The sequence below is a fragment of the Oncorhynchus gorbuscha genome, linkage group LG18, assembly GCF_021184085.1.
Source record: "Oncorhynchus gorbuscha isolate QuinsamMale2020 ecotype Even-year linkage group LG18, OgorEven_v1.0, whole genome shotgun sequence".
Taxonomy (NCBI): Eukaryota; Metazoa; Chordata; class Actinopteri; order Salmoniformes; family Salmonidae; genus Oncorhynchus; species Oncorhynchus gorbuscha.
In genome coordinates, this window is record NC_060190.1 from 54804408 (window position 1) to 54816617 (window position 12210).

General features: G+C 44.1%; 1 protein-coding gene across 1 annotated transcript in view; it reads left to right on the forward strand.

The window, feature by feature from the left end:
* Positions 1 to 12210, forward strand: part of LOC124004355 (membrane-associated guanylate kinase, WW and PDZ domain-containing protein 3-like) — a 153995-nt gene that overhangs the window by 105208 nt on the left and 36577 nt on the right. The window contains exon 2 of the mRNA XM_046313195.1: positions 557 to 673. Coding sequence (XP_046169151.1) covers positions 557 to 673 — 117 coding nt within the window. The remainder of the gene's footprint in view (positions 1 to 556; positions 674 to 12210) is intronic.

Sequence of the window (12210 nt, forward strand, 5' to 3'; positions counted from 1 at the left end):
GAAGCTCAGCGCCAGTCGAGCCATTTCAAAGCCACTTTTCCCCCCACTGTCAGCCAGGGGACTAGGCTCACATCCAAGACCCTGAAGATCTGGTCTCTTCCTTCTCTCTCCACTCTTTCTTTTCTTTCTCCTCTTCATCTTTTCCGACTCTCAGCAAACTTTCACCTGCTTTCACAGGATGACTCTCAAGTTCCTGTCTCCTCTCAAACTTTGTGAACTTCCTCTGTTTTTACAAAGTCATTGGGGGGTTGGTTAGGAGATGCTCCTGAGAGTTTTCCGTTAGAACCTCTTACTCAAATTTTTGCATTGAGACTTCACAGTTCCTTTGGAATATAAGCTTTTGGCCTATGCTTGGTTGTCATTGTTGCGGTGAGTGTCTATCATTGTATGCATATTATATAAAACCTTTTTGTTGTCAGTTTTATTGTGTAGATGAGGTGTCTTCACAGGAGTGACGGATGGAAAGGGAAGGCATATTGTTTGACCTCTAACCTCTAGACACTGTAACTCTAGTACACTGGCCCTGTAATAACACTGTGTGTCTCTGTCTGCTCAGGGAAGGTTCTGAACACAGACCTGCGCCACTACCTAAGCCTGCAGTTCCAGAAGGGCTCGTTGGATCACAAGCTGCAGCAGGTCATCCGAGACAACCTCTACCTGCGCACCATCCCCTGTAAGTCTCCTCAACCTCTGCTCCTAGGCTGCATGTGAAATGGTACCCTATCTCCTAGTGCACTACTTTTGACCAGAACCCTATGCAGACCATGGTCAAATGTAATGCACTAGAGGGGATAGGGTGACATTTAAGAGGCACCCCTCACAATACCCCCTAACACCACCCCTAACACCAACCCTCACACGGCCCCTAACACCACCCTTAACAACACCCCTCACACGGACGCCTAACACCACCCCTCACACGGATGCCTAACACCACCCCTAACACCACCCCTCACACCACACCTCACACAACACACTTCACCGAGCCAGGTCTCACACACACACCTAAAGCTCACCATGACAGCAAAAACTAAGAAATCCTCATAAACCCAGAAGATGCTCCAAATTGCGACTTTGATTGTGGTCTTTTATACGAAAGCGTTTACTCTGAGTGGTGCAAGATGTGTGTTATTGAAACAATCAATCTGCAAATTACGTTCAATCCTAATTACTTTCAATCTGAATGACCTTCAATCTGAATTACCTTCAATCTGAATTACGTTCAATCTGAATTACTTTCAATGAGAATTACTTTCAATTTGCATTAACTTTAGTCTGAATGACCGTTAGAGCCTTCAGTTAAGAATAGATATAGAGGTGCTATCCTCTCCTCAATGGTTATAATAGATGTGTGCTAAGAGTAGGAAAGGAATGCGGTTCTGATAGAAGACGGGATGAACATTCATGGAGAACAGAGACCTTATCTCCAAATTATGTAGTAATTATGTCATTATTAACATACATTGTGACAACATTTCAAGCATAATATTTACCATTTCATTTTTCCCAAAGAAGGACCATCTCTAATAAGAACAGCAACATGTTTGAGCATACTTCAGGTTTTAGTCACACACAGTCCCACTGTTCCTCCGGCTATGACAGACAGTTCTGCATGGCACTGTCACAAACACAGCGATAGGCTCCCTGCTCTCCCCCACAGGGCTGGAAGATACTCTCTCTTGTAGAGTCGGGAATTGTAGGCAGAAGTGGGACATTTTTTATGAGAAGTAAGCCACTTACCTCTCATGTATATTTACATTTTTGCAAAGGAGGAATATTTTTCCCACTATCAATCAATCCCTTCTCTCAACCACTTTCGGTCATACAGTATGTGAGTTGAAGATTTCTGCCTTCTCTTGGACAGTCAATGTAAGTACAGTGGCTTGCAAAAGTATTCACCCCCCTTGGCATTTTTCTTATTTTGTTGCCTTACAACCTGGAATTAAAATATATTTTTGTTGGGTTTGTATCATTTGATTTACACAACATGCCTACCACTTTGAAGATGCAAAATATGTTTTATTGTGAAACAAACAAGAAATAAGATTTTTTTTTAAACAGAAAACTTGAGCGTGCATAACTATTCACCCCCCTCCAAAGTCAATACTTTGTAGAGCCACCTTTTGTAGCAATTACAGCTGAACAGCTCTTGGGATATGTCTCTATAAGCTTGGCACATCTAGCCACTGGGATTTTTCCCCATTCTTCAAGGCAAAACAGTTTCAGCTCCTTCAAGTTGGAAGGGTTCCGCTGGTGTACAGCAATCTTTAATTTAATTTATTCTCAATTGGATTGAGGTCTCAGCTTTGACAAGGCCATTTCAAGACATTTAAATGTTTCCCCTTAAATCACTCAAGTGTTGCTTTAGCAGTATGCATAGGGTCATTGTCTTGCTGAAAGGTGAACCTCCGTCCCAGTCTCAAATCTCTGGAAGATTGAACCAGGTTTCCCTCAAGAAATTCCCTATATTTAGCATCATACATCATTCCTTCAATTCTGACCAGTCCCAATCCTTGCCGATGAAAAACATCCCCACAGCACGATGCTGCCACCACAATACTTCACTGTGGGGATGGTGTTCATGGGGTGATGCGAGGTGTTGGACTTATGCCAGACATAGCGGTTTCTTTGATGGCCAAAAGGCTATGTCTTATCTGACCAGAGTACCTTCTTCCATATGCTTGGAGAGTCTCACATGCCATAATTTTTTTTTTGCTTTTTTCTGGCCATTCTTCTGTAAAGCCCAGCTCTGTGGAGTGTACAGCTTAAAGTGGTCCTATGGACAGATATTCCAATCTCCGCTGTGGAGGTTTTCAGCTCCTTCAGGGTTATCTTTGGTCTCTTTGTTGCGTCTCTGATTAATGCCCTCCTTGCCTGGTCCGTGATATTTGGTGGGCGGCCCTCTAATATATAATATAATAATATATAATATATAATAATATATATGCCATTTAGCAGACGCTTTTATCCAAAGCGACTTACAGTCATGTGTGCATACATTCTACGTATGGGTGGTCCCGGGGATCGAACCCACTACCTTGGCGTTACAAGCGCCATGCTCTACCAACTGAGCTACAGAAGGACCCTCTCTTGGCAGGTTTGTTGTGGTGCCATATTCTTAATAATGAATTTAATGGTGCTCTGTGGGATGTTCAAAGTTCCTGGTCCTTTTCTTTTTTTAAATAAGTACATTTTTTTCATTTCACTTCACCAAATTTGGACTATTTTGTGTATGTCCATTACATGTTATCCAAATAAAAATCCATTTAAATTACAGGTTGTAAGGCAACAAAATAGAAAAAAACGCCAAGGGAAATTAATACTTTTGCAAGGCACTGTACACCTGTTTGTGCCTGACAGTTTCTCCAGTCTGTGCTCCTAGTTTGAATACTTACTTTGTCTTTCTTACTTTACCTGGCAGAGTGAAAACTGTTCTTTCTCACTTTAAAGGTTGAGTTAGTAAGTGCATCATTCTATCAGTGCTGAATGTTTTATGTTGTGCTGTAATAGAATTCACTGTGTCTCTGTTGGTGTGTTTTCTCCAGAGGCTAACCTGCCAGATCTCTCAGGGGATGGACATACAGTAGCTCCTTAGAACTCATCTCATGGCTACATTAGCGGATGGCGACAATCGTTAATTGCAAAATTAAATGTCTATTTCAGGGATCTACTTGTCTTCCTTAACATGTTTACAGTATCTTTTTTATATTTCTCCCAGTCCTACAGTTAAGAGCTGCAATCCACCATCCATCAGCTACTCTGGCCTCACCGCATGACTGTGAATCCATAATTCCCTCTGTGAATTACTGTCTTAATGAGTGAGTGACTGAGACAGAAAGACTGACTGACTCTCTATCACTCTCTGTGTTTTAACCCTTTTCTGTCTCTCTGTTTCTGACATTCTTACTTTCCATATCTCTTTCTTTCACTCCCTCTCTACCCCTCTCTCTTTCTCTCTTTTACTCTGAATCTTTTTTAATTCAATATGCTGAGATTAATAGAAGTCCGAGATCAACAAGCCTCAATCAAACATGCATTTCATTCATGTCTATACTTCCAGCATCAAGACTACACTGCTACCACACAAACCATCATACATTTTGTGTTGGTTTATGGGATGGTAGTAAATGTGGTGTGCTCCCATGTCACTGTGCCAATGACCTAGTTCCACAGCTCTAAGTGCTGTTGGTCAGAAACATCTATCTATCTGTCCTTTGCATCTATGTAGTATATAGTCCTGGAAGGCTACTCTGTCCTTGTGCATTTGAGAGCTAGCTTTCTATCACTTTGGGATGATAATAAAGATGATGCTCTGTTATAAAACCCAAACATTACCCACTCCCCTTGGCGTGACCATGGCACAGCAATATTATGGGCTCTGTGAGGGCAATGAAAGACGGGACAATCAGGAGGGGAGCGAGAGATAGAGGGAGAGTGGGAGAAAGAAAGAGAGAAAGAGTGCTCACAGGACCTTACTGCATGCCATGGTAATCCCTGAGTCTCCTTCATTGGACCTCAGACTGCCTCAGACTGCCTCCACATCCTCCAATATAACAAAGGCGCAGCAGGAAGCTCTTAAGAGCTCATAAGGGGACAAAGATGGGAGGCAGTCTCCGAGAGGGAAAAGGGCCCTTGGTCGCACTCAGTCCCAGTACGACTTCCCTTCCCTGAGGAGACACAGCCTGCTGAGCCCCTCTTTCAACTGCACTCTCTTTTTCTGCTGGATTATGTAGACTTGGTGAGAGGGGAGTGCAGTACTGCACCGCCCGTGTGTGGCATCAGTTAGTCTGTCGAAAGGCAACTGGCTCTGCTGATTGTGCTCTTGGTGACATAATACCATTGAGTTTAGTTTTTGGCATGAATATAGTTCAGTGCCATGCAAAAGTATGTTTTATTCTGAGATCTTTATAAGAGACATGCCATGGCCTTGAATTACATGATTTTCCTGAATTTGTGTTTTCACGTAATACCCTACTGGATACAGACGCCAATTCAACATCTATTCCACGTTGGTTCAATGTAATTTAATTGAAATGACGTGGAAACAACGTTCAGTCAACCAGTGTGTGCCCAGTGGGACAGTTCTTGAATAAGCTGTTTTAAATTCCTGCACACTTATAAAAAATGTATCTTTAACCCATTTTCTCTTCTTCAAAGTAAATGCTATGGCCACAAAAGCACTGAGGCTCCTCATTTTTGCAATACTTTTCCCCCTCTGTATTTGACACACGAATCCCAGTGGATTTTTCAAGTGCCAAGATGAAATAATGCAAAAAAATGCCATGTTATATTTCTGGTCCTCTTTTTCTGAGTGAAACCACCTCTGAGGTCCCTGCTGAGGCGTGACTCTTTCTTTGTCTGTGTCTGTGGCATCGATGCTAGCCAGGTCTTAAAAAAGTAGGACCGCAGTATATGAAAGGGAGAGATTATGAACGACTTGATGGAGTGCCAATTTGGGACCAAGGTAGACACATGTTCATGCATTCTCATTATATCGCTCACACACACATACTGTACAAAACACACACACACAGGAGCACACACACACACACACATTGCCAAGAGTTACACTGCTGAGGGAGAAGTGCTTGCTTCAGATGAACGTGACCATGTGAATCAAGATTATTATAATAAATGAAAATGAAAACTAATCATGAAAACTATTTTATAAACTGATATAAAATAATTAACAAAACAGTTTTAGAAAACTAAAACTATACAGAAACTATTTTATTTGACTGCAAAACTAACTAAAATAAAAACCATCATGAATTATGGTCCCTCTAGGAAAAAATCTAAATGGGTTTTCAAGCTTTTCTTTCTTCTAATGCGGTTTTCAAGTTTTTGAATCTGGCCGGCAAACGATGCCAGGTGTTGCCGATATTTCAAATAGGTTGAGCTTGTGAATCACTATCACTAACAGAATAGAAATCTGATACTGTAGGTATAATAGAACAGCATTGTTGACTGTAGATATATATGTGTGTGTGTGTGTGTGTGTGTGTGTGTGTGTGTGTGTGTGTGTGTGTGTGTGTGTGTGTGTGTGTGTGTGTGTGTGTGTGTGTGTTTCAGTGGAGGCTGGTGGGAGGAGCTATAGGAAGTCCTGCTCATTGTAATTGAATAAATGGATCAGAGTCAAACATGGTTTCTATATGTTTGATACCATTCCATTTATTCCACTCTGGCCATTACAATAGCTCCTCTGCTGTGTGTATGTGTGTATTTGTGTTTGTGTGTTTGTGTGTTTGTGGGTGGTTCTGGTGTGTGTGCTTGTGTGTAAGGGTTGGATGTGTAGAGAGTGCAAATAGTATCTTAGGTGCAAGTAGTCACTAAGGTGCAGGGAGACAGATAGGGTTAGCTGTTCAGCAGTGATGTCCTGGTTGTAGAAGCTGTCTCGGAGCATGTTGTAGGGCCATATAAAATCAGTTATGCTTTTTTGCCTGATTCCGTTTATTTCTTTCCCAAATTCGGTTTTCTGTGTTTTGTTGTTCATGGTTTTCGGTCTGAAAATCACACTTTTTAAATAGAAAAACAGACCATTTGGATGTTCTAAGTGCTCAACAATGCTTAAACCACATCAGGAGACCACTTTTGAGGTCTAAGTGTAGTGGCCCTTAATTCAACTTCACACTAGCCAGAGACTGTTGTTTGGTTAGCGATGATTCTGTAGCGCTCATGTGATTGCAGTGTTTGCAAAACAAATGGCCACTGTACTGATGAAAATAATCATGATATCATTCTGCCAGGTAGGCATAGCTACTTTGTAGTTAGCATTTCATTGATAAGGTTTTTGGGGACCTTTCCCTCTACTAGAAGTCTGTTGTCATTACATTAGCAACGTCACTAACGAGTACACAAAAAGGCAGACAAGCACTCACACACAGACAGGGGCATTCCTATGCCTTTGCCTCTTCAGAAATTGAAGGAAAATATGGATCACTGATGCAGTTTGTTCATGTCTTATAATAATCTTGGCCAAATGAATGCACTTTCTAATAAGTTTTAATTTTGTTAACATTGCTGAAATTCCATTCTAATGTCTGGATTTCAAGATTCTGTCCACGTTCTCCACAACGTACATTTGATTGTGTTCTACCGTTGGTCTGAGACCCATTCCTCAGATACCGCTTGCCAGATGGTAACAGAGTGAACAGTCCGTGGCTCAGGTGACTGGAGTCCTTGCTGGTCTTCCGGGCCTTCCTCAAACACCGCCTGGTGTAGATGTACTGGAGAGCAGGGAGCTATGTCCCAGTGATGTGTTGGACCATCTGCACCACCCTCTGTACAAGCCTTGCAGTTGAGGGCGGTGCAGTTGCCATACCAGGCGGTGATGCAGCCAGTCAAGATGCTCTCGATAGTGCAGCTGTAGACATTTTTGAGGATCTGAGGGCCCATGCTGAATTTCTTCAGTCGCCTGTGGTTGAAGAGGCGCTGTTGTGTAATTGCTTCATGTGTGATTGGTCAAAAATATTTTTTGCACCAGTCTAGGCGCTAATCCTTTAAAATCCAAATCACATTGAGATTGACTTCATCATTTAAACCTTACCTAACCTATAACCTGACCCATGACCCAATCTGCATACCCTGCCCGTCATCAGTTGAGACACAGCATACTCTTGAATACAGGGTGGGTGTCATTTCAATCATAGAAATATAATTCATAGAATGAACCTATCCCATCAGACCACTGCAATAGCTGGTACACCATTGTCTTATTTGGGCAAAGAAACACGAGCAATGGACATTAAACCGGTGGAAACGTGTCCTTTGGTCTGATGAGTCCAAATTTGAGATTTTTGGTCCCAACTTCATGCCTTTGTGAGACGCAGAGTAGGTGAATGGATGACCTCCGCATGTGTGCTTCCCACCATGAAGCATGGTGGAGGACATGTGATGGTGTGGGGGGGGGGCTTTGCTGGTGACACTGTCAGTGATTTATTTAGAATTCAAGGCACACTTAACCAGCATGGCTAACACAACATTCTGCAGCGATACGCCATCCCATTGTGTTTGCGCTTAGTGGGTCTGTCATTTGTTTTTCAACAGGACAAAAGGACACCTCCAGGCTGTGTAAGAGCTATTTGACCCACCTCTTTAAGGAATACCTAGGATAGGATAAGTAATCCCTCTCACCCCCCCCCCTTTAAGATTTAGATGCACTATTGTAAAGTGACTGTCCCACTGGATGTCATAAGGTGAATGCACCAATTTGTAAGTCGCTCTGGATAAGAGCGTCTGCTAAATGACTTAAATGTAATGTAAAATGACCAAGAAGGAGAGTGATGGAGTGCTGCATCAGATGACCTGGCCTCCACACTCACCTGACCTCAACCCAATTGAGATGGTTTAGGATGAGTTGGACCGCAGAGTGAAGGAAAAGCAGCCAACAAGTGCTCAGCATATGTGGGAACTCCTTCAAGACTGTTGGAAAAGCATTGCTCATTTGGCTGGTTGGGAGATTGCCAAGAGTGCGCAAAGCTGTCATCAAGACAAAGGATGGCTACTTTGAAGAGTCTAAAATCTATTTTGGTTTGTTTAAAACTTTTTTGGTTATTAGATGATTCCATATGTGTTATTTCATAGTTGTGATGTGTTCACTATTATTGTACAGGGTAGAAAATAGTAAAAATAAAGAAAAACCTGTGAATGAGTAGGGGTGTCCAAATTTTTGACTGGTACTGTGTATATACACTGCTCAAAAAAATAAAGGGAACACTTAAACAACACAATGTAACTCCAAGTCAATTACACTTCTGTGAAATCAAACTGTCCACTTAGGAAGTAACACTGACAATACATTTCACATGTTGTTGTGCAAATGGAATAGACAACAATTAGCAAGACACCCCCAATAAAGGAGTGGTTCTGCAGGTGGTGACCACAGACCACTTCTCAGTTCCTATGCTTCCTGGCTGATGTTTTGGTCACTTTTGAATGCTGGCGGTGCTTTCACTCTAGTGGTAGACGGAGTCTACAACCCACACAAGTGGCTCAGGTAGTGCAGCTCATCCAGGATGGCACATTAATGCGAGCTGTGGCAAGAAGGTTTGCTGTGTCTGTCAACGTAGTGTCCAGAGCATGGTGGTGCTAACAGGAGACAGACCAGTACATCAGGAGACATGGAGGAGGCCGTAGGTGGGCAACAACCCAGCAGCAGGACCGCTACTTCCACCTTTGTACAAGGAGGATCAGGAGGAGCACTGCCAGAGCCCTGCAAAATTACCCCCAGCTGGCCACAAATGTGCATATGTCTGCTCAAACGGTCAGAAACAGACTCCATGAGGGTGGTATGAGGGCCCGACGTCCACAGGTGGGGGTTGTGCTTACTACAGCCCAACACCATGCAGGACGTTTGGCATTTGCCAGAGAACACCAAGATTGACAAATTCGCCACTGGCGCCCTGTGCTCTTCACAGATTTTTTACATGTTTTATTGTTTTATTTCACCTTTATTTAACCAGGTAGGCTAGTTGGTCCTTCTGTAGCTCAGTTGGTAGAGCATGGCGCTTGTAACACCAGGGTAGTGGGTTCGATCCCCGGGACCACCCATACGTAGAATGTATGCACACATGACTGTAAGTCGCTTTGGATAAAAGCGTCTGCTAAATGGCATATATTATTATTATTATTATTATTAACAAGTTCTCATTTGCAACTGTGACCTGGCCAAGATAAAGCACAGCAGTGTGAACACAGTAGTTACACATGGAGTAAACAATTAACAAGTCAATAACACAGTAGAGAAAAAAAGAGTCTATATACATTGTGTGCAAAAGGCATGAGGAGGTAGGCGAATAATTACAACTTTGCAGATTAACACTGGAGTGATAAATGATCAGATGGTCGTGTACAGGTAGAGATATTGGTGTGCAAAAGAGCAGAATAGTAAATAAATAAAAACAGTATGGGGATGAGGTAGGTAAAAATGGGTGGGCTATTTACCATAGACTATGTACAGCTGCAGCGATCGGTTAGCTGCTCAGATAGCAGATGTTTGAAGTTGGTGAGGGAGATAAAAGTCCCCAACTTCAGCGATTTTTGCGATTTGTTCCAGTCACAGGCAGCAGAGAACTGGAACGACCTACTGGAGCGCGTGCTACGTGTGGGTGTTGCCATCGTGAACAGTGAACTGAGATAAGGTGGAGCTTTACCAAGCATGGACTTGTAGATGACCTAGAGCCAGTGGGTCTGGCGACGAATATGTAGCGAGGGCCAGCCGACTAGAGCATACAGGTCGCAGTGGTGGGTGGTATAAGGTGCTTTAGTGACAAAACGGATGGCACTGTGATAAACTGCATCCAGTTTGCTGAGTAGAGTGTTGGAAGCTATTTTGTAGATGACATCGCCGAAGTCGAGGATCGGTAGGATAGTCAGTTTTACTAGGGTAAGTTTGGTGGCGTGAGTGAAGGAGGCTTTGTTGCGGAATAGAAAGCCGACTCTAGATTTGATTTTCGATTGGAGATGTTTGATATGAGTCTGGAAGGAGGGTTTACAGTCTAGCCAGACACCTAGGTACTTATAGATGTCCACATATTCAAGGTCGGAACCATCCAGGGTGGTGATGCTAGTCAGGCGTGCGGGTGCAGGCATCGAGCGGTTGAAAAGCATGCATTTGGTTTTACTAGCGTTTAAGAGCAGTTGGAGGCCACGGAAGGAGTGTTGTATGGCATTGAAGCTCATTTGGAGGTTAGATAGCACAGTGTCCAAGGACGGGCCGGAAGCATATAGAATGGTGTCGTCTGCGTAGAGGTGGATCAGGGAATCACCCGCAGCAAGAGCAACATCATTGATATATACAAAGAAAAGAGTCGGCCCGAGAATTGAACCCTGTGGCACCCCCATAGAGACTGCCAGAGGACCGGACAGCATGCCCTCCGATTCGACACACTGAAATCTGTCTGCAAAGTAGTTGGTGAACCAGGCACGGCAGTCATCAGAAAAACCGAGGCTATTGAGTCTGCCGATAAGAATATGGTGATTGACAGAGTCGAAAGCCTTGGCAAGGTCGATGAAGACGGCTGCACAGTACTATCTTTTATCGATGGCGGTTATGATATCGTTTAGTACCTTGAGCGTGGCTGAGGTGCACCCGTGACCGGCTCGGAAACCAGATTGCACAGCGGAGAAGGTACGGTGGGATTCGAGATGGTCAGTGACCTGTTTGTTGACTTGACTTTCGAAGACCTTAGATAGGCAGGGCAGGATGGATATAGGTCTGTAACAGTTTGGGTCCAGGGTGTCTCCCCCTTTGAAGTGGGGGATGACTGCGGCAGCTTTCCAATCCTTGGGGATCTCAGACGATATGAAAGTGTGGTTGAACAGGCTGGTAATAGGGGTTGCGACAATGGCGGCGGATAGTTTCAGAAATAGAGGGTCCAGATTGTCAAGCCCAGCTGATTTGTACGGGTCCAGGTTTTGCAGCTCTTTCAGAACATCTGCTATCTGGATTTGGGTAAAGGAGAACCTGGAGAGGCTTGGGCGAGTAGCTGTGGGGGGGGCGGAGCTGTTGGCCGAGGTTGGAGTAGCCAGGCGGAAGGGATGGCCAGCCGTTGAGAAATGCTTGTTGAAGTTTTCGATAATCATGGATTTATTGGTGGTGACCGTGATACCTAGCCTCAGTGCAGTGGGAAGCTGGGAGGAGGTGCTCTTGTTCTCCATCGACTTCACAGTGTCCCAGAACTTTTTGGAGTTGGAGCTACAGGAAGCAAATTTCTGCCTGAAGAAGCTGGCCTTAGCTTTCCTGACTGACTGCGTATATTGGTTCCTAACTTCCTTTCTGAACAGTTGCATATCGCGGGGACTATTCGATGCTATTGCAGTCCGCCACAGGATGTTTTTGTGCTGGTCGAGGGCAGGTTCACACTGAGCACATGTGACAGACGTGACAGAGTCTGGAGACGCCGTGGAGAACGTTCTGCTGCCTGCAACATCCTCCAGCATGACCGGTTTGGCGGTGGGTCAGTCATGGTGTGGCATTTCTTTGGGGGGCCGCACAGCCCTCCATGTGCTCGCCAGAGGTAGCCTGACTGCCATTAGGTACCGAGATGAGATCCTCAGACCCCTTGTGAGACCATATGCTGGTGCGGTTGGCCCTGGGTTCCTCCTTATGCAAGACAATGCTAGACCCCATGTGGCTGGAGTGTGTCAGCAGTTCTTGTAAGAGGAAGAGATTGATGCTATGGACTGGCCCACCCCTTCCCCAGACCTGAA